The sequence below is a fragment of the Vidua macroura genome, chromosome 7, assembly GCF_024509145.1.
Source record: "Vidua macroura isolate BioBank_ID:100142 chromosome 7, ASM2450914v1, whole genome shotgun sequence".
In the NCBI taxonomy this organism is placed as follows: Eukaryota; Metazoa; Chordata; class Aves; order Passeriformes; family Viduidae; genus Vidua; species Vidua macroura.
This window is the reverse complement of record NC_071577.1, coordinates 12,756,703-12,783,831: the sequence shown is the minus strand read 5'-3', so window position 1 is coordinate 12,783,831 and position 27,129 is coordinate 12,756,703. Positions and strand designations below refer to the sequence as shown.

General features: G+C 39.7%; 1 protein-coding gene and 1 long non-coding RNA gene across 2 annotated transcripts in view; one reads left to right on the top strand and one right to left on the bottom strand.

The window, feature by feature from the left end:
* The window catches only part of PLCL1 (phospholipase C like 1 (inactive)), a 181,098-nt gene extending 161,956 nt beyond the window's left edge, over positions 1-19,142 (bottom strand). The window contains exon 1 of the mRNA XM_053981930.1: positions 18,661-19,142. Coding sequence (XP_053837905.1) covers positions 18,661-18,921 — 261 coding nt within the window. The 5' untranslated portion in view covers positions 18,922-19,142. The remainder of the gene's footprint in view (positions 1-18,660) is intronic.
* A 219-nt stretch (positions 19,143-19,361) lies between these two features.
* Positions 19,362-25,133, top strand: LOC128809722 (uncharacterized). The gene is made up of 5 exons (XR_008437829.1): positions 19,362-19,467; positions 20,648-20,922; positions 21,676-21,780; positions 23,295-23,415; positions 24,444-25,133. It is a non-coding gene; the product is annotated as an uncharacterized LOC128809722 (long non-coding RNA).
* Positions 25,134-27,129: the final 1,996 nt, after the last annotated feature.

The following is a 27,129-nucleotide window of genomic DNA, read 5'->3' as shown; positions in this document are numbered from 1 at the left end:
GTTCTAAACCATCACATTCTGTTAATTTAATGGTCATGTTAGTGCATTGGTTTACCATGCTGCTCTAATGTAAGAACTACATTTGACATCCAAAATTTTGTAGCTCCCAGAGAAAAAAAGGAAAGCATGTTAGCTTCCTTTATTTGGAACTGAAGGACTGTCATAACATGCTCTGGAGTAATGTTGCTTAACAAAGATGAAATAAAAATATTTACAGATTCAACTATTACAAGGCTTGGATCATCAGAAAATAGCTATCATAAAACAAAGCATCTGGAGGAACAGTGAGCAAAAGGACATTTCAGTACATTAACTCCATGGCAAGGCCAAACATAGCAACTCCAGTGAGGAGAAAATCAAGGCAGTTGGGATGGTCATTATAAACCACTGCAAAATAAATTAATATGAGAAAGATAAGAAATGACACTTCTGAACAAACATCCTCTGACAATTAGAGGCAGAATAATGTTCTATATGCCTTGTCCCACATCCCCTCAGCTGCACAGCAACATCCTCAGCCTCTGCAGCCGCTGCAGGGACTCTGCCAGAAGTTACAAATTCCACCTCCCTGTCAGCACTGGCAGCAACTTCAAAAGGATGGTCACAACCAGCATTAGCAACTGGACCTTGGCAAGAAAATACTGCTTAGAATATTTTGCAATATGCATCTTGCAGAGCTTTTCCACACACAAACTAAGAAACCAGTTCCTCCAGAAAATACATCCCATAGATTACCTGAATAGTTGTAATAACCATTAAAAAAAAAAAAAAAATCAGTTGGTTACCAGAAATTGCAGATAGGACCTGAGAATTTCATTGCCTTAAATAACGTTCTGGTGGCAAAAATTAGTAATAGGAAGTTAGTTATGAAAACATTTTCATAAGAAGTATCATAGTTACACCTCTGTCATTCAAATCAAAGTAACAGTTCAAACGGGTTTTTATATGCTCTAAAGCTCAGAACTCCACCATCAGCTTCTTCAAAGGAAGAACTGAGAACTCTATTTGTATTTTTACTAGTTCTGTGTCATTACTAGAATAATCTTGGAGGGGCTTTTCTGTGGAGGGAGTTGTTTTAGCTGATATTTCTCTATCTTTGGAAAAAAATTAGAGCTTTTATATGCAAAAACATTCAGAAGAACAAGCATCAGGAAGAAATTAAACCAGACTCGATTGCAGACTTTTCAATTGTCACTAATAACCACATCACACTAAACTATACCTACTAGTCATGGCTACAGTAATGCAGATTCTTCCCAGTGCTTTTCATATACAATTACATCTTTTAATGAGCTGATTTTTCAAATGGACAACCCATTAAAGAAAGGTTTTTCTGTTGAGCAGACCCTCTCATGGATAAAAGAATCTCTGAAGAATAAACATGTTACCAGTTCAGAATCTGTATATACATATACATATATGTCCAACACATAACATGCAGTATCCAGAATCACAGCTATTTGGTGCCTAACACCAAGCATACTTCTCCTGGAGGTCTCTCTTGTGGGAGAAGGAGGTTTCACCACCCTGAAAGTCTAAAATGCTTTGAGAAAGCAATCCACCTTTTCTATAGAAACACATATGTCAAAGTATTTTGCAAAAGCAGCAGAAGCAGATATTTCATAGACAGCAGATTTCCATTCACATGCTTGTAACCTTATCAAGCAACACATATTTGAAAAGAAAGCAGAACTACACTGATTTTAAGTACAATAATAACTACTGACTCCTGGTAACAGTAGCCTCTAGTTTTGCTTGGCTACAGAAGCAATCATTCTGAAATCCCTTTCAGTTTGTATCCAAAATAAACGGCTTAGGAAGGTTTACTTCCCCTCCTAAGAACTGCAGGTTGAGATTATTTTATCCCTTCCCAAAAACATGCTTAATGTAACTCATTATGCTGTTCCATCTCTGCAGCTCTTGCCATTGTTTCCTATGAAATTGATTAGCATAATACTACTTGCATAATCCTACAGTTATTTTCTTTATCCACTGTAGTATGGATAATTTCATTCTGAAAATATTTTCAAGGTAGTCTTTATCTTCATAGTAAAAACTTATAATTTATAGGACTCATAGAATATAACAACACCTGGGGGCTTCTTTCCAAAATAATGGAGTTTTAACAGTGCTGGCAAATTCCCAAGGCCATGCAGGATGACAACAGAATTAATCTTTGAGACAACTCTACAGGGAAGAGCAGGAAAGAATGAAATATCAGACAGTTCTGATTCCCTACAAGGCAGCAGGAGGTCTTGATTTCAGGAAATGGCAATCAAGGATTTGTTCTCTGACTGAAGGATTCCCAAATAGCTAAGAAATTTAGTTTATAGCAACACCTCTGTCAAGAGTTATTTATGACCTGCCTGAATTACCACACCACCATAGCAGCTCCAGGAGGGGAGAGGAAGTCCAAAGGGAAAGTATCCAGCCTGGTGAGAACACACAGACTCCAAGAGAGCAATCAAATACCACATTGAAATTGCCTCAAGCATTGAAAAATTCAGAAAAATGGTAGAGAACAATGAAGCCAAGTGTCATTATTGCACTGAAAAGAAAAATTCTGGGGCTAGAGAGACTCCATTAGTCTGGAAAAATATGAAGCTTAAATAGCTTCAGGACACATTCCAAAAAAAAAGTGAATGCTGAATACTAAGCAGGAGCAGCCTCCAAGAATCTTCAGCTTCTCATGTTGCTTGGGAGAGTAACATACACAACCTCCACCCTTCTATGCAAAAAGGAAGAACCACTTGCAGAAAGAGAACATGACATAAATATACTAAGATTTAAAACCAACTGCTGCAAGAAGAGTACCTAACAACTTGTCATACAATGCAGTATTTGTCATATTTGAGACAAAGGCATCTACTTCAGTAAAAGCTGTTCCAAAGGAAACACTGACTTCCCCACCTGTACAGCTGTGGTCAGCAGGGAGACTGGCTGTGCAGGCTGCTGCTGCAGCCAAACAGCCCAGCACAAGAGACATCGTGTCCTCTTTAACCTCACTGATAGCAAACACAAAAGAGCTATCTGACATCCTCAAAGCCCAATGAAGAAGTAAATAAATTAATCTCTGTTCTCATACAGTGGCTTAAAAGTTTCATCCTTCTACAGAGTAATCACAAAGACCCCTCTCATATTCAATAAAGTAATCTCTTTGCTGTTCTTTCTCATTTATCTCTCCAGCATACTCTTTTTAATCAGCTAGACTTTTTTTTTTAGACATTTTTTAATCAGTAGACATACTGCTTTTGGGGAAGAAGCTTATTTAAAAAAACAAACAACCTTTTATTGTGCTGCATAGCATCCTTATGGAGTGTCTGCCTTTCTTTCTCTTACCATCAATCTTAAACACACACGAAGGATGGGGTTTTCATCTCTGAAACTGTAACACATGAACTAAAGACTCACCACTATGTTATCATGGCAACAAAAATAAAAGCTTTCAACACTACTGTGAAGTTAAGAGCAATAAACATAGTAACTCCTACATGATCCAAAGTTAGTTTTCAAGCAAAAACCATCTAGCTTATTCAATATTCTGAAGTCTTGGGACACTAGAAGGGTCTCGCTTTCGTTAAATACAGCAAAAGTTTTTAAAAGCATGATTAAAAAAATCCCCAGAACTTACTAGGATTTAACAAGTCTGCTGACAACGTGATATTGTCATTCTTAGTAGTTCAGTGCTGGCATCATAGTGCAACACTCCTGCAAGTCTTGGCAAACCCTACTGTTGTAAAGGTGCTGCAAGGTGATCTTGGGCAGAACCCCAAACACACTGCAAGAACTGGGTCAATACTTAGCTTTGATCTGCTCAGGGACAGCACAGATACAAGAGTGACTAGATAAATACATCAAGTCAAAACATGTCTCAGAGTTGAACCCACACTTAGGAGGAAATCACAAGGACAGTGAATAATTTTTTTTTTTTTCTGATAATCTGGACTTCTATGTGTAGTTTTTACATCTTTAGTCAAATTGTCTTCCAGTATAGGCAAGGCCACAGACCAAAAATCAAGGAGCAGATTTTAAGTTGACAGTAACATGGTTATGGTGGAAGTCAGTGGGGGGGGGGAAAAAAAAAAAAAAATTTGACCAAATGCTCAGAGGTTGAATGCCATCACTGTGGCTTTTCCAGACATTTGGAAAACAGTAATCACATTGCAAATTGTTTCAAAGCAGAATACATTTAAATGCAACATATAGGGCAAACACCATGATTATGTGGAAAAAATATTGCAGAGATACAGTTTTTAACCTGACAATGTAATTAATGATCTTCACTATTAACTGATGACTATTTGCTTTGCAGTAAAATAAAATGTTCTATTTTTAAGTGGCAAGATAAGATTGGGGAAAAAAAAGCAGGAAACGGCAAAGGTATTTGGCCATAAAATGAGGTAAAGCAGCTATTTAAAAATGGCAAGCAGCCTCTGGCAAAGGCTAGAAATACTTACCCAAGGCCACAGTAGCTCCCACTGCAAGCATTCTGCACTGCTCCCCTGCTCTACACATCCAGCCTATTCCCCCAAGCTGCCTGACACGTTCAGACATGCAAGGCTCCTGTGCTCCTGACTTTCAACACCAGGCACTGGCTTCAGAGGATGGACAAAATACGGCTAGCCAGGATGAAGCTTTCACACATGAACTACTCTTGCTTACAGAAAAAAAAAAAAAAAAGTTACAGAAGAAATGTTATGAAAAGAATTTAACTGAATTCATGAGATATTTTTCTCCCTTTGCTGCCCCAGTCAAAGGGAAGTATTTTGTAGGTCCATCACAAGCCTTTGTTGTCTGTATGAATACATACTTCCATACTATCCTGTATCTCCCTGTATTTTGCCAGTCATAGATACTCCAACACCATCCTGAATACCCCTGTGTTTTGGCTCTATGCATACAGTAATTAATACAAGCAACAATTTCTCCAGCAGATTATTTATACAGGACTACATGGGAAAGGTTCTGCTGCTAATATTCTGCAAGCTCTGGCCAAACAGTTCTTCCCCTAAAAGTAACCATTTCACAACACAGAATATACTTTTAAGTGAGCAGGAGCAAGGAATTACGTCCTGAGCTGTTCTCTTCCACGCCTCCGAATGCTCCTATGTGCAGTCATTTGGCAGTTAAACTTTTCTTCCTGCTTTTCACACCTCTCAGAAGAAAGTACAGTGGTGTCCTCAGGGAAGAAGGCACTCAGATTTGTAAAAGCAACTACAAATCCATTATCGTAATGACTCAATTAATTAAGCAGTTAGGCATGGCTGGAAGTGACCTGCTGGGAGAGACAGGGCTAAACTTCTCCTGTAGTATATAAACTAGCAAGAAACAAACCCCAGAGCATTCAATAGCAAAGGAAGCATTAATCATTATCATCACTGGAAACACCATGAAGCTTATCTTGAAAGTTAAAGAACCACTTGAGAAAAGCAGCAATTCTCCCTGATGCATTGCCTGGATTATTTTACTGCTATTGAGCACTAAATCACCAGAGAAAAGAGAGAAGCCTGGCATTCTTTGATTCCTAGTGGCTCATCTGACACCTTTAGAAGCTCATTTAACAGCTGTTATGTGTTCAGCCATCTCGGGTCTTTCCAAAAGGGTGCTAAATACCTCCCGGATGCCTTGAGTCTTGAATGCTCCTGTAGTTAGCCTCTCCAGCCTTTTTAAAAGGGATTTAAAATTCTAATTGCAATTGAACTGCCACAACCCATACATCCAAGCACAACAGGTATCCCAAACACCTTCCTGATGTAGTAAAATCTTTTATACAGCAACCAAAACACATATCCTAGATGCAATGGTAAAACAGTAAAAATAAAATGTTAAACTGAAAAAAAGAAAACAAAACAGAAACCCACAACCAACCAAAACAAAAAAAAAAAGTACCAAACCAAATGGAAAACAAAACCCATTGTATTTTCAAAAACATGAAAGAGGAAGGAAATCTTCAAGATTTGTACCTCAACAAAAACTGGTGTAGACATTGATGGGTAGCCAAGCCACCTGAGAAGCAACTGATGATATCAAGTTATACAAACACTGCTCTTCCTCCTACAGCAGCTTTTTGCAGAAAACACCAGCTCAGGCTGTAGGTAAGCACACCAGTTTTGCAGCACACACATCAGTCTATGGATGCAATGTTTGGTCTTCTTCATTCTCTGGTTGTTCTCATTCTTATTTTCATCTCCATCTTACAAGAAACGGGCCTGTGACCTTTGTCCACACAAACTTTTTTTAATTAAGACCTAATGCAAATCACTACATAGGCACTTTAGTATCAGCTTTAGTTTCAGCTTCTTCCTGATGACCATCAGTTCAAAACTTGAGACTTGTCCATATACAATTAAAAAAAAAAACTTTCAAATAAACCATTCCAACTTGTATTTACAGTATACCAAAAAGAGCAGGAGACAGAAAGAACTATTTCCAACACAAGCAAGTTATTTAGTAGTGTATACCATACTTGACCTTCTTATTCATATACTTCTGCTGCAATACTGAATTTAAATGGCCTTTTCTTCCTTTGGAAAAGAAGTTGTATCTTCCAATAACTACCACATTCAGTTCTTGGATTCATGCAAGGAAAAAACACCATAATTTCCCACTGCTAAAATTATGCAGTACTGCAAAATTTTGTGCATAAAAAGGCAATTTAACATGTTCTGTAATTTTCTACTATCATGCAAAGTATATACAATACTTATATACATAGATGAAGGGGAAGATAATAAACTGAGCAAGTGGGAACTATGTTCTTTAGAACATACACATATCCAGACACAAACACTTCAGTGTTTTCCTTGAGTAGTATTTGGAGAACTGTGCAATATGTGCTCCTGGCTGCAATATGCCACAACACAAGCTAGAGACATTCTGTGATTCTTGAGTAGGTGTACAGATAAATAAACAAACTAAATGGTATTTCAAATGAAATATAAAGTTCTAGAATATATCCCACCAATGGTGGATTTCAGCAGCATCATATCTTTTGCCTCACAACTGTTCAAAGCAGACAGAAAATACTGCAGCCTTCTTAGGTTAGAAAGCTGATATTTCTTCTCCTGGTGAACAGAACACTGTGCCCACACTGTTCCTTTCAAATCCTCAAATTTCTAAAAACTATGCCAAATGCACTTGCAGTAGGATATAGCTAGCTGTTTATTCAAGCTGAGAGCTGTGTATCATTGGAGAAGTTAAAAGCTGGTCTGAAGTGAGATACAGTTTCCTCTTTGCAGAGCAGGGCTATGTGGAAGCCAGGCACCAGCTTCACACCAATTTTCTTAAGTAAGCTAAGAAAAATGTGTGGTACTCCATACTGGGAAGGCAAGGTACTGCTATACAGGATAAGACTGTACTCTTAAGCTCCAGGGTTTTTTATTTATCAAGATTTAAGTCTTGATAATTTCAAAAGGAACAAAATTGCTCTCTTCCCCAGATATCACAGGCACTGCCACAAGCAGATACAAGGCGCTTTCCCAACATCTCAGCTCTGTGCTCCGCATTGCCCCGTTTCACATGCTCCCTGTTCCTCTCAGTCTCATCCCTTCTTGGTAAACGGGATCATCCATCCAGCCCCAGCTCACATCTGAACATAATACTGGCCATTAGCCCTTAGAAAGGTGAGCTCTTTGGGCAAAGTCACAAGATTTTATCACAAGTGCTTGTATGTCAGCATTTCACAGCACATGGGGACATCACACTGATCAATGCAAATGAGGATGTTAACCTCATCTCATTAAAATAACATTTTTTCCTATCACTTCAGCTTTACCTGCTCCCCACACCCATGCCCCTTCCAGCCAAGCTCCTGAAGATAGGCAAAGCAAGATGCTTAACTCATTCACCTTTCACTCTCCTAAGCCAAACAATTTACTTATCCTCCCCCATCTACTGCTGCAACCCAGCTTCTTCTGCAGGAAAATACCACAGTCCTCGGATTGGTCTATGTAATCTATACTCAGTATGAGAATGTAAAATAATTTAAGTAGTTATAATGGTTAAAATTTAAAAAGTCTTCCAAGTCGGAAGGTACTGCTGCAGGGAACACTGCTCTGGCAACCAAGGCTACCAGGAGAATGTTCTGAAGGCCACAAACAGGCTCCAATTTGATCTTAAGATCAAATGGAGATTTGGATCAGTCCATTGAAATTGCTCACTTCTAAGCACTAGCCCTGTCCATCAAAGTAGTGTATCTCAGTACCACGTATGAGTGTATCTCCCTTTCATCCATAAGGATGTAGCAAAAAGAAGTATTGAATGTGGACAGAATTGTAAACCTGCATCCAGCACATAGATGCCGCCGCAGCAGCACTGCCAAGCAAACAAACAAATGTATTTGCTGTGAGTTAAGTAATCTAATTTTTTTTCTCTGTTCTAATAACAACTTAGTCTTTTTTGTGCTTCTAATAAGAACAACTTATCTAGAAATAATCCCCCAAAATTCATTCTTCAGCACTATTAGCGCTGATATTTAAAGTAATACAGTTTTGCCAAACAAACCTTGCGTAGCTCAAAGTAGAATCAGCATAACATAATTAACCACATTTTAAGAGTCTGAAACAGAAAATTGTGAGGCAAAATAACAGGGTTTAGTGATTGGCTATTTGTGTTCAATTCAATCCCTCCTCTGTTAATAGCAATGGGAAAATTGCCACTGATTTCAGACTGCAGAAACTATGTTTATACTGAAAATCTGCATTGCTTTAGGGAGCAACTGCCACTGTGAATCATAACACCGAGGAAGAAATTCACAAGCTACGTGAATACCATAACTTGCATTTCCAAATCATACACAAATACAACGGATTTTACATAACACTAGGAGACAAGCCTTCCTTCAGGATACACCCATGTGTATGTCCCACGACAAACCTGTCCTTACCCCCGTGCCAAGGCCTGGATGTGACCCAGAGAGCAAGGCTGGCTCCAGCAAATGAAGGCTCCATTCCAATGAAGGCTGTGTAGCTTCCAGGCAGTCTGGGGCACTGGGCTCCATCTACCACTGAACACAGAATGCTTGCAGAAAGTCTTTTTTCTTATGCTGCATGGATTCCAACATCTATTTTTTAGCCAGTGCTCAGAGAATTTTTTATTACAGTATTTACATGAGGTAGCTTGGAGGTGTATCATACTCCTATGGAACATAGTACTTTTATTAAACTATTAGATTTGCTAAATTAATGCAATAACCTCCTACATAATCTCATTCAGAAAAAGAGGAAGGATTGTACAGTAATCTATTCACAGTGCTTTCTCTTGATAGCTCTCACTCAAAGAGTTCAGCAGTCCCTCTAGGTAAGCAAATACAACTTCTAATCAGATATTCATGGAAGTCATTATAAAATCAAATTAAAAGAACAACAACAACAAAATTCACATTGGTCTTCCAAGCAAAACTACAGCTTATAAAAAAATTAAATGCGGGAACCCAGAACTCATCTGCATTTATGGTAAGTGTTGCCCATAATGTATTTTGTGTCCTAAGAGAAAAATTAAGTAAAAATTATTCTTCTCATTCTTCTATGCAAGTAGGCTAGAACTGACAGAATCACCAAGATCATCTATTTTCTCAAAAAATCATACCAACAATGAAAACAAAACTAAAACATCACTGTGATATTAAAATTCAATGGTAAGCTTGCCTAAATGCTATAGGGGTATGGAAAGCTTAATAGGTGATGCCCAAACAGGCAGCAATATTCACTTAACAAAAGAGATGCAAGGAATCACCACCAAGCTGACAAGAGCAGGACCAAGGCAACCCTCAAGTATCCTCCCGTTGTTCTGTCAACCAGAGCTGCCATAAATGCTTGTGGCAAAAAAAACCCTCTGGCTTCTGGCAGCCACCTTGTGCCCTTTTCCAGGTTCCCCAAACCTGACATCATTCAGCAGCCAGTCCCCTTAAACTGCTACACAACTCTAGCACAGAACATGCTCAGAAGACCGCAAAACCAGAGCAACCCAGCTCAGGCGACAAACTGCTGTTTTCCTGTGTGACTTTCCCTGCAGTGGAGCTCAGAGCTGCATCTGCAAATGGGATCCCCATGACTGTGCTCAGAATTCTTCCTGAAGTCCTGGTCCTTGATCTCACCCCTGTCCTGCTTGTGCACCCTTGGCTGACTCCTGACTCCAGTGCCCAACCTTCCAGCCAGGGTCCCTGGTTTTATTTCAGCCGTGCCTGCTCCATGCTCTCAGCAGCACTCTGATTACGTATAATCCAATTTTCTGAATTTCACTTGAGCTTCTAGACATGCTCTCACCCCGCTCTGTCCTGTGGCTTTCCTGGTGTACTCAAGCACTAGCATCTGATTCCTGATCAAGGAGTTTTACCTCTTATTGCTATTTACTTCCTGCCTTTTTCTTGCAAGCCTGCTGTAGCTGTCATTCTCAGGCAGTCTCCAAAGCATCCTCCTCAAAACACATTGACTGCAGTAGGAGCCAACAGAATTTCTTAAATTCATGTAATCTTCTTCATCAATACTCCTGGCAGAAGTTTTTGTCTGGCTGCTTGCTCTTCTGGTTTGGCTTTTAAGGAGACACACTCTACAGGAGATGCATCAACACAAAATGGAGAAAAGTCCATCAGTATACACAAAAGCAAGATGGATATTAACACATTTCCACGAGCAGCAGGCATCTCATACCACAAGTGCACCCTGCATTTTACTTAAAGAACACCCTTTTTTGTTGTATTTACCCTCCAAACTATCTGAAAGAGTGAAACAGCATTAAATTTTTTCATAGCCTACAATCAAAACAAATTAGTAATCCATCAAACCCACCTAATGAATTAAAAACACCCTGTGTCCAACTATTGTATTACCACAATGCAGGTAATTAGGTACAAATTAGTCTGGGAGAATCACCATTCAGCATTAGCTTAAAAGACTTTGGGTCCATAAAATAATAAATGCTGCACTTTACCTGATTCTAGACTTATTTGAAAGGTATGCAATTGAGCAGCCAGCTTCATACTGAACAGATTTCCAGCTGCGATTCTTACTGCCCATTCAGAAGTTGTATCTCAGTTACTAAAACAAGCATCCAGTGAACAACGGTGATTTGAGCCCTAATTACTGACCACTCTGCATCTTCTACAGCCATTTACACCCACACAAATCAATGTATGACAACTCTGAAGTATTCAAACACATTTCCACTTTGAACAAATCTCTGAACAAGGAACTGGGCAGCAAACACACGCTCCTTTTACCCCTTCAAGAAGTACCAAAGCAGCATAACATAGGTCAACCTGAAGGACAACAGGATCCAGCATGGAGAACCTCTGGGGAAAATACAATATGACTCTAACGAATGTTTTCTGTAGCTGTTTCAGCTGGGATTATCTAAAACATGGCGTGTCAATACTCCCCTGAGCAGGCCACTCAGGAGGAGAATCCAATCTTCACAGTACACATTTAGAGCTAGAATATATTTTTTTAAATCCCCTCAGTACAGAAATACTTTGGTGCCACTTACATTTTAGATTGAGACACACCTTTAAATAGGCATGCCACAATAACATTACCCGATGCATGCTGCCTCAAATAATAATCCCAAGGCTAATATCATTGATGTAAGTGGCTCTGGAAGAGAAGAAATATTTTACCTCAATTTGATTCCAGTTCATTTCAGTTAAGGCCTGTACAAAGTCTTAATTGTCAAGAGACTTTCAACTTAATAAATACACACTAAACAATGAACCACGACTGAAGATATTCATTATGAAGATATTATAATCATCTCAGAAAGTTGAACACATTTCAGGAAGGGGGTTAATAATCACTTAAAACTGCAACCTTCGGACATAAGACTCTTCCAGAAAACAGGATTCTACATAAGTAGGCTTCAAACCCCAGAATATTTATGATACGGTAAGATTTAAGAACAAGGCTTTGATTATAAATGCATTTCCAAACCTATACAAAGATATTTATGAGTCCTCAGAATTTGTTAGCATTTAGTAAAGGCATTTAGCTATTTGTAACACTTGTTTTTTTAATCAAGTCTGAGTAGTTCCTGAATTATCATGCATGTCAAAACCTTCAAGTCACATTAGCTAAAAAAAAAAACAAACCACCCTGGAGTACATGTGTTATTAAAAGTAATATTAATCATCCTTCCTCATATCTTAAAAAATCACCCAGTATTACCAGAAATTACACCTACCAATCAAATATGTTGATTAAGTTTACAAGAACAACCAGCTAAATGGTTCACCCCAACAGATGTATTATTGGTTCTACAGTAACTGCCTGCATTTTCACATCTACTGTAGGGAAGAACAGGGAAAAAATATACCACTAACTCAATTAAAACATTTCTGTTACAGATGGTGATGATCTCAGTGGAACTGCAAAATGAATAAAATATTAGCATGAGAAACAGTATTTGCATCTCTACACAGATACAAAAACTCAAGTTTTATTAACAGCTGCTCAACATATTTGGAAAGCAATAGAAAGCTTTCCTCCTCTGCCACTGCTCTGTCCACCAGCCCCATTACTTCATCAGAATATTATTTTTAAGCATTATTTATCTACTGCTGCACAAGACTTTATGGATATAATTTAAAAACAAATGAACCAGTATCACCAACTTCATCTCTTATTCCCAACCTGAACAGCTCCTACCTCTTACCTAGAAAACCTATCAAACAACTTCCTGAAAAACCTGCCAGAACTTGTGTTTGCAGACCACTGGACTGCTGTTATCCTACAGAAAGGTCACCTTCCAGAAATTCCAGTGCAAGACACTCAAATCACCTTGACTCCTATCAACTGGTATGGAAAAACACCCCAAACACAAGGCTTTATCCATCTGTACGTGTTTACTGAGATACTGGTCATGTGTTAGATTATGTGCCAACTGGAACCAAAGGACAAGAAATATAGACTACTACTAGAATAGTTAGCAGACATTTTTGCTATCAAGTTCAAAGGAAGCAGTTTGGCCTGGATGTAGATTGTTTGGGTTTGCTTAAAATTTTTCAAGTAGCAAAGTTTAGACAAGTCAGTGTAAAGGCACCCATTAACTTTTAGGAGACTTTTAGCCAGATGAGCCTTTAGGACAGCTTCCCAAGACCCATATGCCCAAATCTTGCACCTGAATAATTTTATATATAATGATTTCTATTGCTATGATAATTATTATTGATAGCTTGACACAAAAAATTCCACAAGACCTAAATCTTCCTCACTACAATGTTATCAGCTTAAGCACAGCTATACTGGATCTACTGATGCTGCTTTAAGAACAAAGAGGAAAGAGATGGAAGTGAAACCCCAGTCTGAAATGCCTACTGCCCTCCAGGAGAATGTATCTCAGTGATAAATGCAACAGTTCAAAGAAAAACTGCCCATCTTCACTGATACTAATTACTGGATGTAATTCATCTGACAAAAGCAGGTCTATAACCAGTATTTGTTCTGTCCAAAATTGTCCTGAATAGATGCTTAAGGAAAAACAGTGGTGTATGGAATAGAGGTGGAATGTTATGAAAATATAAACAGCTATGCCACAGCAATCCAAAAAATATCTTCAAACCGCTTCTCTTCTGTAAAGCTGGCAAACATTAATTCTAAGTAACTAAATTAACAAAGAAGATTCATTAATTTCTAAGGAAATTTTATACTAGCAATAATGGAAACCAGTTTCCTGGGTCTCTTTAAGTTTTTGTAACAAATAGGTACTGGGTTAGATAAAGATCAACCTAGGCTAGTATCCCAAGACAACGACATGCCTGGGGAGACACATAAGAAGCAAGGAAGTACAAAAGTGGTCGATTCTTTGCTGTGACTTCCCAGAGTTGATTCAAGCACTTGTAGTTCAGGAACCTTCAAAGCCAGATGCTTTTGATGTACTCTGAAGCTCTCTTCATCAATTTGTCATTTTATACCTGCTCAAACCCATTTACATGTCTGACTGCACAGATTTCTGGGGCTCTAAAGTGCATGATTTACTCACATGCTGCATGAGGAAATACTGTCATTTATTTTCAACCTGCTGCTAAACAACTATCACTGTTTTTTTTTCCCTGACTTCACATTCTATGAAAGCGAGCAAATACCAGTTCTTGATCCCCACAATGTTTGGGAATTTACATACATAAAAATATCACCCACCAGTTACCTTTTCCCATATCTATCTGGTGAATTTCCCATTTTGTAGCAGTCTTTGCATGGCTAGACATGTCATTCTTGCCCTTCTAAATACATTTTTAGGCTCTAGCACATTATTTAATGTAATCTCAACTCACATATTCTTTTTTCCTCTGGTACATATATGTCAAAGAATGCATTCATTATAAAATAAATACTGGATTATCAAGTAGTTAATCAGCTTTAATGAAGCTTACATAGTCATAGTTTAATTTATTAAGCAGCAAGTTCCTAAATGCAAGCTCACACAGCAGAAAGCTATGTAGAAGCTTCTGGAGAATCATTACAGTCCTGAAAAACTCTGTCTTCTTAAATAGTTATGTTGCATAGACAGACATGGCATTTATTTGAAATACTTAAATTCTATCATCACACATCAGAACAAACTGAAAAGAACTAAACCTTATTGCTTTCAATGCAGCTTGTTTGTTTTTTTTTTTTTTTTTAAGCTGAGAATGTCACAAGCATAAATACAAGTCTTGAAATAAGACTGCTGGCTATCTTGATATGCCTCCACTGATTAATTACATTGCAAAACCCTAAAACTTGCAGTTCTTGGGCTAGTAGTGTATTATGAGCAAGGACAACTCAACTGGCTTTTAAAGGAAAAGAAATCTCTACTTGAAGCAGGCAAATAGCCTTTGGAAGAACTTCAGTGAAAAGTCTCACAGCTCTACTGTGACTGAAGTTAAATTCTCTGAGTTAGAGAGTCTGCAGCTGCTACTTCAAGTTCATTTCATGGGCACAGTCTGCTGTGTTATCTGCTATGGTATCTTAAAACAAAGATCCAGGAAGAAAACAAACACATGATCCCAAAAGTTTCTCTTGCAAACAAACAAAGCAGAGAGAGATGCCTGATAAGAATTGACAGAGAAATATTTGGGTAGAAAGCTACAAAGCATTTCAGTAGCATTACATAACAAATTACACAGCCTTCCTACTCATTTATTAAAGCGCTCATACATGGCAATGGCAGAAGGAACATGCCAGAAGGAAATAACATCAATTTACTCTGTGTAGAGCCCTCCATACAGGAAGGCTTGCAAAGCATTACATGTAAAGAAAGCAGAAATCCAGTTCTCCAAGCACTGTCTTCTGCTCTCCTGGCCTAAAAGTGGTTGCAATTATTATTCTATTTGCAAACAACTGGGCCTGGATTATTCACAAGCAACAACAAAAAAAACCCCAAAAAAACCCACTCGGCAAATCATTTAGTCAACACATACTTCATCTTTAGGCTTCCTAGAAAGCAGGTAAAGTTCTATGATCTCTTTAGAACTTTCTCTCGTTTTACCTCCAAGCATTCCTGTCTGCTGATTTCTGCTGATGGCAAACTCCCTTTCTCGTTCCAGTTCTGGAGTAAGACCATTTACCTCTTCCTTGCATTAGAAAAAAACCCACAAAACCAAAAAAACAAAACCTAAAAAAGGCAACTAATGCACATTAGTGAAACAACCTAGTACACAAGAATAGCTACAACTATTTTTCATGAATCTTATTTTACATTTACCTCAATCTACAAAGCTGTGAACCTCAGCAAAGCAAAATGGGAATAACAATTTTCTGGCTACACTTTGTTCTTTTTATATAAGTGAGTTCTCTTGTTTCTGAAACCAAATACAGAGCACATGAACATACTGAAGATAATTTAGAAGGGTTCATATTTTACTTGCAATATATGCCAAGTGGAATTTGCTGCAGGGAAGGTTTTTAAAGCAAGTCCGCAACAAGTCCCTGTTCAGCCTTTGTACTTCACAGTTATACTGTGGCTGCCAGAACACTCCAATGTAAGCAAGTCTGGCTTCCACTGGAACTGAACTCTCAGATGCTAAACTTGAGACTTCCAGAGTTCCAAAAGACAGCTGGGGAAAAAATGCTGTTAGAAGTGTACTTTGACCATCTAAATTTACAGAATTTTAACTTTTTGCTTAATTGAGCAAGACTACTCATGTTTAAAGTACAACTTTAAATAGCTGGAAGAGAAAGGGGAAAATAGAACAAGAGTGTTCAACTCCTGCAGAGTAAGAGCTTATCCTTATGTGCAACTTCCTTTGCTTTCTTAAGTCACATTTTTCAGCAGATAAGATCAGCTTAGAGGAAGCAATAGAGTACTATTTTGACTATAGATTTATATGAACATATGGACATTTTGGAGTAAAATAAATATAATAAATTATTAGAAAATTAATTTCCCTGTAAAACATAATGCTTGAGCATAAATCCTGCATGTTGAAGTCCTGAAAAAAGAAAAAAAATGTAAAGTTGGAAGGTTCTATCTTAATTCCAAATAAAATTTGCATTTAACACCTGATGAATATGTCCTAGCACATTAGAAATTCCTGAAAATGCAGGAAAATACATTATTTCATTTCTAACCAAAGTTAATAGTATTTCATAGTATAATGCCAAAGGAAAACATCAATTTAAAACATTTCTATATATCACTGAGATAACCTTGAGGGAAAAGAAATGCAGTGCTCTCTATGGGGTCCCAACACTGTGCCTTGGAGATGCACAACCTGCGAATTCTCAAGTTCAGACACCTGCTACGAGACACAGCCATGTTACCTAATTTAATCCACCTATTTAACAATTAAATTTAAGATTATCAATGGTATTTTTCATTCTATTCCTATCATAAGACCATTCCAAACCCTTACAGGGCCCAGAGTAACTTTCTAGTTTCCAGACTGGATCTAGACATAAGAGTCCTTTGCTTTTATCCAGGAAATCTGTTTTTCCCCTCATACAGTATTCAATCCAGAGACCTTATCAGCCCATCCTCGCTATCTTTCTATGCATCTGCCCCAGTTTGAATGCTCCATTCCTAAGCACAGGAAACTGAGTTTACTCAGTATTTCAGATGAGGCCTTACCAGTTCCTTATATAAGAACATTAATTCTTTCTTACCTCTGTCAGGAATCTTTCTCCTTATAAACACCGTCCTGGGATAGGTCTCAAGAAGCTTCCTCCAGTTAGAAGAGTGATCATTATCACTGTGTGCTAATGTGCTGATCATTATCAGATGTGCTAAATTAGTAATACCAAGCTATCAACCGGTAGTGAAAATGCTACTCAGTCATTAACAATTATACACCATTTATGACATTAAAACACACCTACCACACAGAACGGGTACAGTCTGTAAAAATAATGATACATTTTAAACTGAAATTCAAGACTGTGTATTTTCAATTTCTGAAATCTTCACACAATTCTAAGAGAAAATATCATCTCCATACCAGTACAGTTACAGAACTTTGGTCCTGATTTAGTAACACATTTATACATTTATGCAGCTTCAGACTGGAAGCATTCCCATCACATTCAGTGGATGTCTTTACAAAACTAAAACCACCCTTAACACTTTGCTGGACTTAATGGGTTAATATTTCAACGTAAACTTACAAAGGACCCTCGAGGCTCTTTTGCATTTAACTACCTCGGTCTCCTCTGAACGTTTAAAGCTTTAAAAAAACCCAAGTATTTCGTGTATCTTCCTTTGAATGGACATATTAAGCTGCAAGAGCTAAGCATGCGTCCTGAGCTTCCAGCATTAAGGCAGAGCTCTACCCAGTGCCTTCACACATTTACAGAGGAGAAGTCTTATTTTCCGCTGTTCTCCCGATGCTTTCCAAGTGCAAATCACTAACAAGGAGATCACGTGTAACCATATGCTAAATTATGTTCGCCCAGGAGATTTCATTCATCGGTTCCCCAGAAACTGGCGATTAAGCCTACATACTTGCAAGGAGATACCATTTAATTCAAAACCACAGAGCTTATTCAAAAAAAAAATTAAACTGGAAAAAAAAAGAAAAATCAACATAATCACAAAACCATTTTCCTTACCAGACAATAACAAAGGAGGAGGCTTTAAGGTCACGCCCGACCTGTTAATTTCACATTAAAGGTGCTAAACACCCAGTGCTGCTCCGCAACAACCTGTACTACAGTCCGTCTCCAAACACGCCTTCTGTTAATTTGTGACACTGCGTATTTTGCTGCTCAAGAACTAAGAAAGCCAGCGCTGTAGAAGCTATTTGCTCTGCCTTCCAGGTGCTCCATAAATATTAAATAAGAACTGATACGAGCTGCCCCACAAAAACTTTACAACTCGGCGGGAAGCTGCCCCACGGGTGACGCACGAGCGCGGGGGGACCCCGACCCCTCTCAAGGGTGGCGGGAGCAGCTCCTCATCACAGCCACCGGAGAGCCGCTCGGTCCGGGCACGCACCTTGCCCCAGGGACTCCGGTGAGGCGGCGCCGCGGCCCCGCCGTCCTTGCTCGCCGCAGGCAGGGCAGCGGCGCTGCGCGGCGGAGCGGCCGCTTCACCTGCGCGGAGGGTGCGCGCAGGCCGTCCCTGGAGGGGTCCCACCACCCCTCTGCCCACCCCGGCCCCTTCCCACGGGCAGGGGCGCACCGAAGGGAGGCTTCAGCCTGGGTAACCCGGCGGCGGGACCCGCGCAAACTTCCCGGCGGCGCGGCACACCCTTACCTTGATGATGCTGCTCCTCCGCGGGGTGGCCTTGGCCGCCTCCAGCAGGCAGGCGTCGGGGTCGGACGCTGCCGCTGGCCCCAGGCTGCCGCCGGGGAAGCGCTCTGCGGTACCCACGGCCGAAACGCCGCTCCGGCGCTCCCGCCTCCTACCCCCGGCGTCCAGCGATGCCGGTTCGGACTCCTCTTCGGCACGGTAAGCGGCGTCGGGAGGAGCACGGCCCCCCGCCGGCTGCTCTCTGCCGCCAGCAGCCTCTGCCATCGCCTCGCCGAGCGGTGTCAACTTCTCCGGGGGGCTGAGAGAGCGGGGGAGTCACACGGACGGAGGAACGGACGGCGTCCCGCGGCGCTCCTCTCACGGCACGGCGGCTGCAGCGCCAACTTTCCCCGGAGGAGCCATGTCCGTCCCCGGGGCGGAAGGTGCCCGCGCGGGACTCCGCGGTGCCAGAGGAGCGGGGCGGGGGACGCGGAGAGCGCGCAGGAAGTGCGGCCACAGCCCCGCGCTGTTGTGACAGGAGCCGGGCTTATGCTGACGGACGGCGAGCTCGGCCAATCGGCGGCGCGGCCGCCCCCCGGCGGCGCAGCGGCAGCCAATGGCCCTGGGGAGGGGCGTGTCCGCGGGACTCCTGGACGGGCGGTCGGGGCGGCGCGCGGGGGGCGGCTGGGGCGGTGTAGGAGGACTTGTAACACCTGGTCGCTCCCGCCACGACCTTGACGAAGGGGGCCTGTGGAGGACCGTGCAGCCTGTCGAGAGTTTTCGTGTGCTGGCGCGGCCGCGGGAATGCTTCCCCGCGCGTGTTTTAGGCAGGTTTGGGCTGCCTCTGTGCCAGGGTAAAAGCAGCTGGTGGAAAGGGTGACTTAGGTTAAACACCCTGCGGCACGCCTAGCCCTCAAGTGGAGGCACCGTGGTAGGAGCAGGGATGCTGCCAGCGCTGGTCGTGGGGGCTGCGGCTGTAAGGGGCACCTTGAGGCTGCTGACGGCGGGCCAGCAGAGCGGATGCTGTAAGGGAGAGCTGGTACAAGAGAGGCGAAGACTCAGGTTGGGATTCCTCTGCCTCTTAAAAACGAGCAAAAAGCGAGGCAGGTTGTGTGGGGCAGCGCCGCTCGCTCCGCACTCGGCCGGCGGCCCGGGGCGGTCCCGCTCCTGCCCTGCCCCTCACAGCCCCGGGCCCGGAGGGCGCTGGCAGGGCCGACACCGCCCCCTGGCGGCCGCACCTGCAGCGGCCGCGGCCCCGCTCGGTGCCCGTGCGGGGACGCAGCGGGAGGCGGGGAACGGGAACCTCCCGGGAAGGGCAGGAGCCGTGGGCAGCCTTGGGAAGAGTTCGTGCGAGCGTGGTGCTGTCCCTTGTAATTCTTCAGGGGGTATTTAGTTATAATGAGATTATCCACGTGGACACCTCAGGAAAGGTGGGGTGGAGTGCAGCAAGGGTGAAAGCCCAGGAAAGAGGTGAGAAGAGATTATACAGTGAGATGGAAAATAGAATGGCTAGGGCTGAGCGAGCTGGGGCTAGGGCTGAGTAGTCACTGGGGATGTAAGACTATTCAAAATTACAGTTACCAGCTTTAAAGGCAGTGAGACTCTGTGGAAATATTAATTTCTCCCTGGTTTCTAAAGTAATTTCCTAATTAATGTGTTTGGCACCCGCTGGCAGTCACTGGTTTAGGAAGAAAGTAAGAGAGAACATGCTTACCTTAACCAGTCATTAGCTACTAGCAAATGCCTGGCTACAGGGCATAATTGCTACTTAAAGGATGTGATATTTACATATGTATATGCACACACAATATATAAATTTATAATTCCATGTTTTAAAAGGTCTAGAACTTCTGTTGAGGGTATTGAGGCCTTTATCATATTCAACACAAAGAAATGCTAATTGAGGGACAGATCTAGATACCACTGAACTTTTTTTCATTAACTTCCTTCTAAATTTTATGTTAAAAATTAAAAAATATATGTATACCACAGTTATTTTGCTTTGTTTCAGTGAAAAATGTCACAAAATAAGTAACACTAAAAGAAGATAGAAAATATTCACATTGAAGAAACATTTATGTTAAGCAGTACTGGAGAGAAGAGACTGTAAGGGAATGAAGGATTTAACCCCAGCCTGCATTGTACAAGTCAGAGAACATCATACCAAGTCATTGCAACAAAGAGGAGGGGAAAAAAAAACCCAAACCAACTAAAAAAACTTATTACATATCCACATACTGCCACACAAACTGACCTAAGGAGAATAATTTAAAGTCAACAGAGAAGGTAATTGCCACGCAGTGTTTTAATAGAGGGAATTACTGCTTCATGCAGAAATACGTTGCAGATCTTTCCTGTATTTTGTGAAATCATACAAAGTTTAATTATTTGAGAACAATACAGTGCTGTCATAGCTGAAGTCTGCATCTACCAAAAACTCTGCAGTGTATTGCACAGACAGATGTGTATAACATATTAAAGAACTTTATCCTTCCTAGGATATGTTTTACACATTTAACATTAGAGAGAGATTTATTGTCAAATGAATTGTCTTCTGCCATCAAAGGTTTAAAACCTTTTCATTGTCCCCTTATATTACAACCTTTGACACCTGAAGTTTTTAACCAAAAAAGGTCTATGGGGAATCTACAGATTTCAACTTTCATAAAAATCAAATCTACAGGGAACACTGAATAAATTGTATTTTTGATCTGTTTGTCAACAAGATGCAGAGGTTTTAGAATTATGCGTGGTACAGCTAAGTGAGGGTTTAGTTAAATTCTTCTCTAGAAGAGAATAAAAGGTTGTCTGTTTTTCTGACTGCATCTCTAGATGCTTCTGAAGGATCTGCATTTATTTGCTTTTCTTTGTGGAGAACCGTTAATTATGAAGGAAAAGAGCAATTGGTTTTGATAGTTCTTGATGACTAAGAAAAAAGAGAGCTGACAAAAGGAAGCTTTACATTAAAAGTGCTTGCATAGACGTTTAAGAAAGCAAGATTGGTTGGTGATAGGTGTATATAACATGTTCTGTGTTAAGTTTCATGCAGGCCCCTGTACAAAGACACTGCTGTGTTGTCCATAGCTACTTCAGATAGGAACGGATTTTCGAGAAGAGTCAAGGAGTTCACTCAAACTAAAAAAGGTAAGATAGATAAAGACATCTATGTGTTTGTCTGAACATAAGTCAGCAAGTGCCTGCAATATCTATTTTAATGTGGATTTTTTTTTTACACTCATTTTGCTCCATCTCCATCCTTAAGGCACACAATTGTTCCTCAGTAGGCGTAGTTTGTATCATAAACTGGCTGAAAATACAGTTGTCTTGGAGTTGTGCTGAAGCACAGCTTACATAAGCCAGTACTTGCACCTAGACACTGCATTTTGGGAAGCTCTTAAAATTAAGTGTTCTGCTGGGAGCCAAAAGTGGTTCTCCTGTGCCAATTGAACAGGGCTGATGAAGCATGAAAACTGACATATTTTCCTGTGTGATGAACATCTAATTTGCAAGACAGGGAAAGCAATGGGGAAAAAGGTTTGATTTCTTCACATATGCATTCACACTGATAGCAAATAATAACCAATTTTAGCATTGACGAGACTTAGGCAAAGCTATTGATGAGAAAATTTTTTGCTAGATAATTCCTAAAGTAAGTGATTTTTTAAAGTCTTAGCAGTTATTGTGTCTGCACTGTTACATCATGAACATGATATTATAAAACAATAAAAAAGAATGATATAATTTATTTATACAAATATGTACTTGTTGCTAAGTTTCACTCACATTTTGGCAAAGCAACCCCAAGTCATATTTTGCCTTTAAAACTATAGTTAAGCTTTTAGACTGGGTAAAAAATGCAATGTGAAATAAATGCAATGTAAAGTAAATGTAGTTAAATCTTCGTTTTAAAACATACTGCATATGTTTTCAATTTTTATATTTTAAATATATTTACACACACACATTGATTCAATGCCTCCTTTTTTTGTTAATTCTTGTTTTGTCTTGCTTCCTACATCTTTGAAAAATCTTCACTATACTTACACATCATGTTGTATTTTCTAGGTAGTATAAATGTTGTGTCTTCTCTAACTTAACAAGAGAGACTTTTGTGATATGCCTCTGTCTTAATGATGTCCTTGTTCCAGAAGTCACTGATGAATTCTTTTCAGTCTGCTGATACTTTCAGGCAAATACAGTGTTTTTAATAATTAAAATGCTGTTGTTATAGAAGATTCCTGTAAATTCTTAGCTTTGAGGAATAATCCTTTATTTTAGGAGTATTGTTTTCCCTAAAAATATGCCAATTAAGTGTGAGAAATGGTAAAATCAGGACCTCAAATTAGATCATATTTAATCCTCTTTCACAGCCTCTGCTTACTATATAGACACAGGCCCAAGGCTGAGTGGAGCCTAGATTAGGTAAAGCCTGGAATGAAAAGTGGGGTAAAATCTGAGATAGATTCTGTAAACAGTCATAGCAGGTAGCAACAATTGAACCAAATTTTGTAGACAGGAAAGGGTAGATTCCTGATAAGAAAGTGATTCTTCCACCAAATTTGGCACCAGGTATAAAGAAGAAAGTGACATTAGAAATTTTTAAGGGAGAATGGTAAAATGTCTTATTTAGATGTAAATAACTAAACATTTTTTTCCAGTCTGATTTTCAAGGTTAGATGTTTGCCAAGAATTCATTTCACTTACGTGAAGATTCACATCATAAGTCACACCCACCTTCAGATTTTTGGCCAAAGTGATTGAAGTTTGAAAAGTTAACGAGTAAGGTTTTTAATGGACAGCCTGAAATAATACCAGAAGTCGTGCTATAATCTAGGTAAAACAGAGTTTATACATTTGTGCAACCAATGAAGCTTTCTCAAGTTGCCCATGTTTAGTTGCTACTTACCTAGTTTTTAGGGAGGGAAGAGAAGGCATGTCATATACATTATAACAGAAATTTTCTTGGGGATTTGAAGGAGTGTTAAAGATGAATTGTTATTCAAGTCTAAGGATAATAATAATAATGACTCTTGTTTAAGGTAGGTGGTAATTCCACTTAATGAGAACATTTACCAATGACTGTTTTTCAGAGAGTTCTTTTTAACTCCTCTGATCTTTGCTTTTAGTATTTCTTCAGCTGTGACACATACACAGAAATTTAATTGTAGTTGTTGCTAACTTTCAGGCTATGTGAACTTGTTAACTACTGTGAAGAGTATTATCCAATAAATGTATTTAATTTCCTCCATTCTTTGGTAATTACTTAAGAGTAGGTTCAAGTGTACTGTGTACCTTGCTAGCTCAATGGATATATTGAGTGCTAAAAATGTACATGACACCCACACACTTACCTGCAATTTTTTGGGATTATTTTGCTTATCATGAACTGCACAGTTCCTGGGGAAGCAGCATTAGTTTTAAATTATACCTATTAGCCAAGAATTCATCTTACTAAAGATAGAAAGTATTCTGGTAATATTCTAGTTCAAAAGCTACCCTTACAATCTCTAATCTTGCTACCTCAGAATGAAATTGCTACCAATATCAGCAGGAGTCATATTCATATCTACTTTGTAGTTAAAGAGTTCTGAGAAAATCTGGTCAATATACCAAGAATGGAATTTAGGCTATTCTTCTGTCTGTTAATCATACAACCTTCCTCCTAACATGTGCTCTCTGAAAGATTTTTGCATTGCCTAACTAGTTTTGGACATAAACAAGTTAATTGTGAGTATCCTGGATTATTGAGGTGCTATGCAGTAGCCTAACCACTAGGAAAAAAGAATCCATTTAAATTCTTTCTGCAGGGTCCTGACAAAGATGTGAGGGAAAGTATCAAATAACCCAATAGCAGTGGGTCTGTGTGGGGAGAGCCTCGATGATGAGAGCCTGAAATCCATTCCATTGGCACTTCTGGTGGAGGTACAGGTCCAGTCCCAAGGATAGAAGATCTACACATTGGAGAAGAGAACAATAGCTCATGCCTTCAACTGAGGGGTCAGTTTGCACTCAGAAACTACTCTGTGATGTGAACCAAGTCATTAAGTTAGGATGATCCAGAGATTTGCTTCAAAACTGCCCCTTGATCCAAACAAAAATGCTAAACCAGATGCACTCGAAGCAAGTAAGTGTTAAAAGTACGTTGCTGTCTTTAGATCACCTGTGCCTGACTGGCCTCACAAGGAAAGAGCTATACCCTCATTTGCCTCATGTCAAAGAAAGCTGGTTTCCTGTGGAAAAAAGTCAAGACAGTATTTCCCAGCAATATTTCTGACAGCTTCTACACTGTTTTGAAGTGGTAGTATATGCAAACAGAGAACAGATACCCTGTAAAGTCTTCCTTTTTAAACTGGAACTAAAATTATATGCAGGCTGGTCTAGTTCTTGATACCACTTCCAAGCACAGGATTACATGAATTTGAAAACTGCTAAAAACATTTATGTTTGGTTCTTTTTCATGTGTGTAAAGTTGGCCCCTCTCTCTCAATTCATTAGGAAAAGTCAAGTCACCTCAAAAAAAAAAAAAAAAAAAAAAAAAAAAAGCAATCTGATTATTATCTCAGTGTAATCCTCAAAATTACTTAAATTCCTCTGGTATTAATTGTACAGGATTTTAAGAAGATTAAAAATATTTTCCATTAGGGATTAAGTGTATTTAATATTTTATTGCAAAATCTCATGTTCCTTAATGTCAGGTTAGAAGGATGTGGAAAAAAAAAAGCCTAATGACTAATCTAAGTAAGCTTATTTTCCTGAAATTTGCCACTGTGGGAGTATAACATGCATAAATTGGAAGAATTGTTAACAACTGTTTATCTGTGTCTTTTCTGAGTGGGGTTAAATGAGCTGTTGGTTAAAATCAATACGCTATCCTAACCTCCACTGTACCTTACATCAGGATTAGCAAAACTGAAGCATTCTGCAAACACAAAGCCAGGAGTGTTTTACTCCCAAATACACAGATTTACAGACTAATCAAAAATAAAATGTGTTGGGCAAACTTAGAGTCACCTGTTTACTTTGTGGTTTGGAAGAATCCTCTAATTCTAACCAGATACCCTCTTTTCATCTCATCTTAGACATACACTCAGACTTGGTAGCAAGATTTGGGAGACTCGAGTGTATTAACTCTTCAGGCTGTGCAGATGTCAAAAGGCAGCAGAGCTTTTCTCATCTATACTCTGCAAGTTTGATGTTCAGAGATGCCAAGAAATGTTTTTATGAGCAGATATTATACACAATGAGCCTCAGTGAGCCATACTTGAACATAGCACTTTTCAAAGGCTTGTGATTTGGGGGAGGATAGGAAAAAGCTAAGGGAGAATGGAAGAATGATGTCTCCTGTTTTGTAGATCCCAAGGTCCATAGTGTGGGCCAAAACTTACACTGGATTATTTCCTGTGAGCCACTACAAATAAAACAAATTGAATTTAAATTACCTGTATGTCCAAACACTTAAACCCCCTTGATCTGAATGGAAAGCAAAAGGTAAAAAACATTTCAGAGCTCACAGATGCCCTGAGACTGTATTCTACAAAATGCAGGAAAAAGAATGAATTGCAAATTGAGCCAAATAAAATGGAAACAAAGCATAAAAATCCTGTAATCACTCACACGGGCACGATAAGTGACCTCATGAAGCTAGATTCTAACTGAAACATTAATATGGAAAAACGTCTTCAAATTCAGTGTTAAGTAGGGAAAGATTAGCAATCCATTTTAAGAATCAATGCTTTGATTCTTTTCCTATGTACCTACTACTTGTTTTTAAATAAGGGGGAGAGAGACAAGAGGAGATGAGCAGGAGTAGCACCTTTGTTAGGGCAACAAAGTAGGAGCTAAAGACAAAGGTTAGAGAGAATGGTGGAAACTGGGAGGGAGTGAGAAGTTGGAGCTCATAGAGAAGAGATATGTGCCCAACGCAAGAAAGGGAATGTTGTGGGAAAAGGGCCTGCAATATGGAGATATCATATAAGAGAAATACACCCATTTGAACAAATGGAAAACTTACCAGAAATTAGTAACTTCCTTCTGCATTTTTCACATAGCACTGACCATACCTTTTACACAGAGGAACTTCTTAGGTGACCACTCTCAGTGCTTCTAAGCACTATTAACTGCCTCAAGAGGTCTCCTCCAAGTCCTTGAATAACTAAGAACTCTTGGGTTTTTCAGTTTGGGCTCAGGGTGCAGAGAATCCAGCCACAAGTTTGTAAGATAAATCAGTGTGTACATCTTCATAAGATACATATTTTTATTTTTTCTTTTAATACAGTTGTGTATGCAACAGAGACAGAAGCCAATCTTCTAGTAGCATCCTAAGAGACATTTTTATGAACTTCAGAGCAGGAAGTAAGTAATCTTTCATCAGGTATACCTTCTGACAAGGATATATTAATGCTTATATTTCCATGAAAGGATCTTAAAACGCTGGTGGGAAAACTAGTGTTGTTGCCCACAGATAAAAATAAGCAAAAGAAGGTAGCAGGTCTT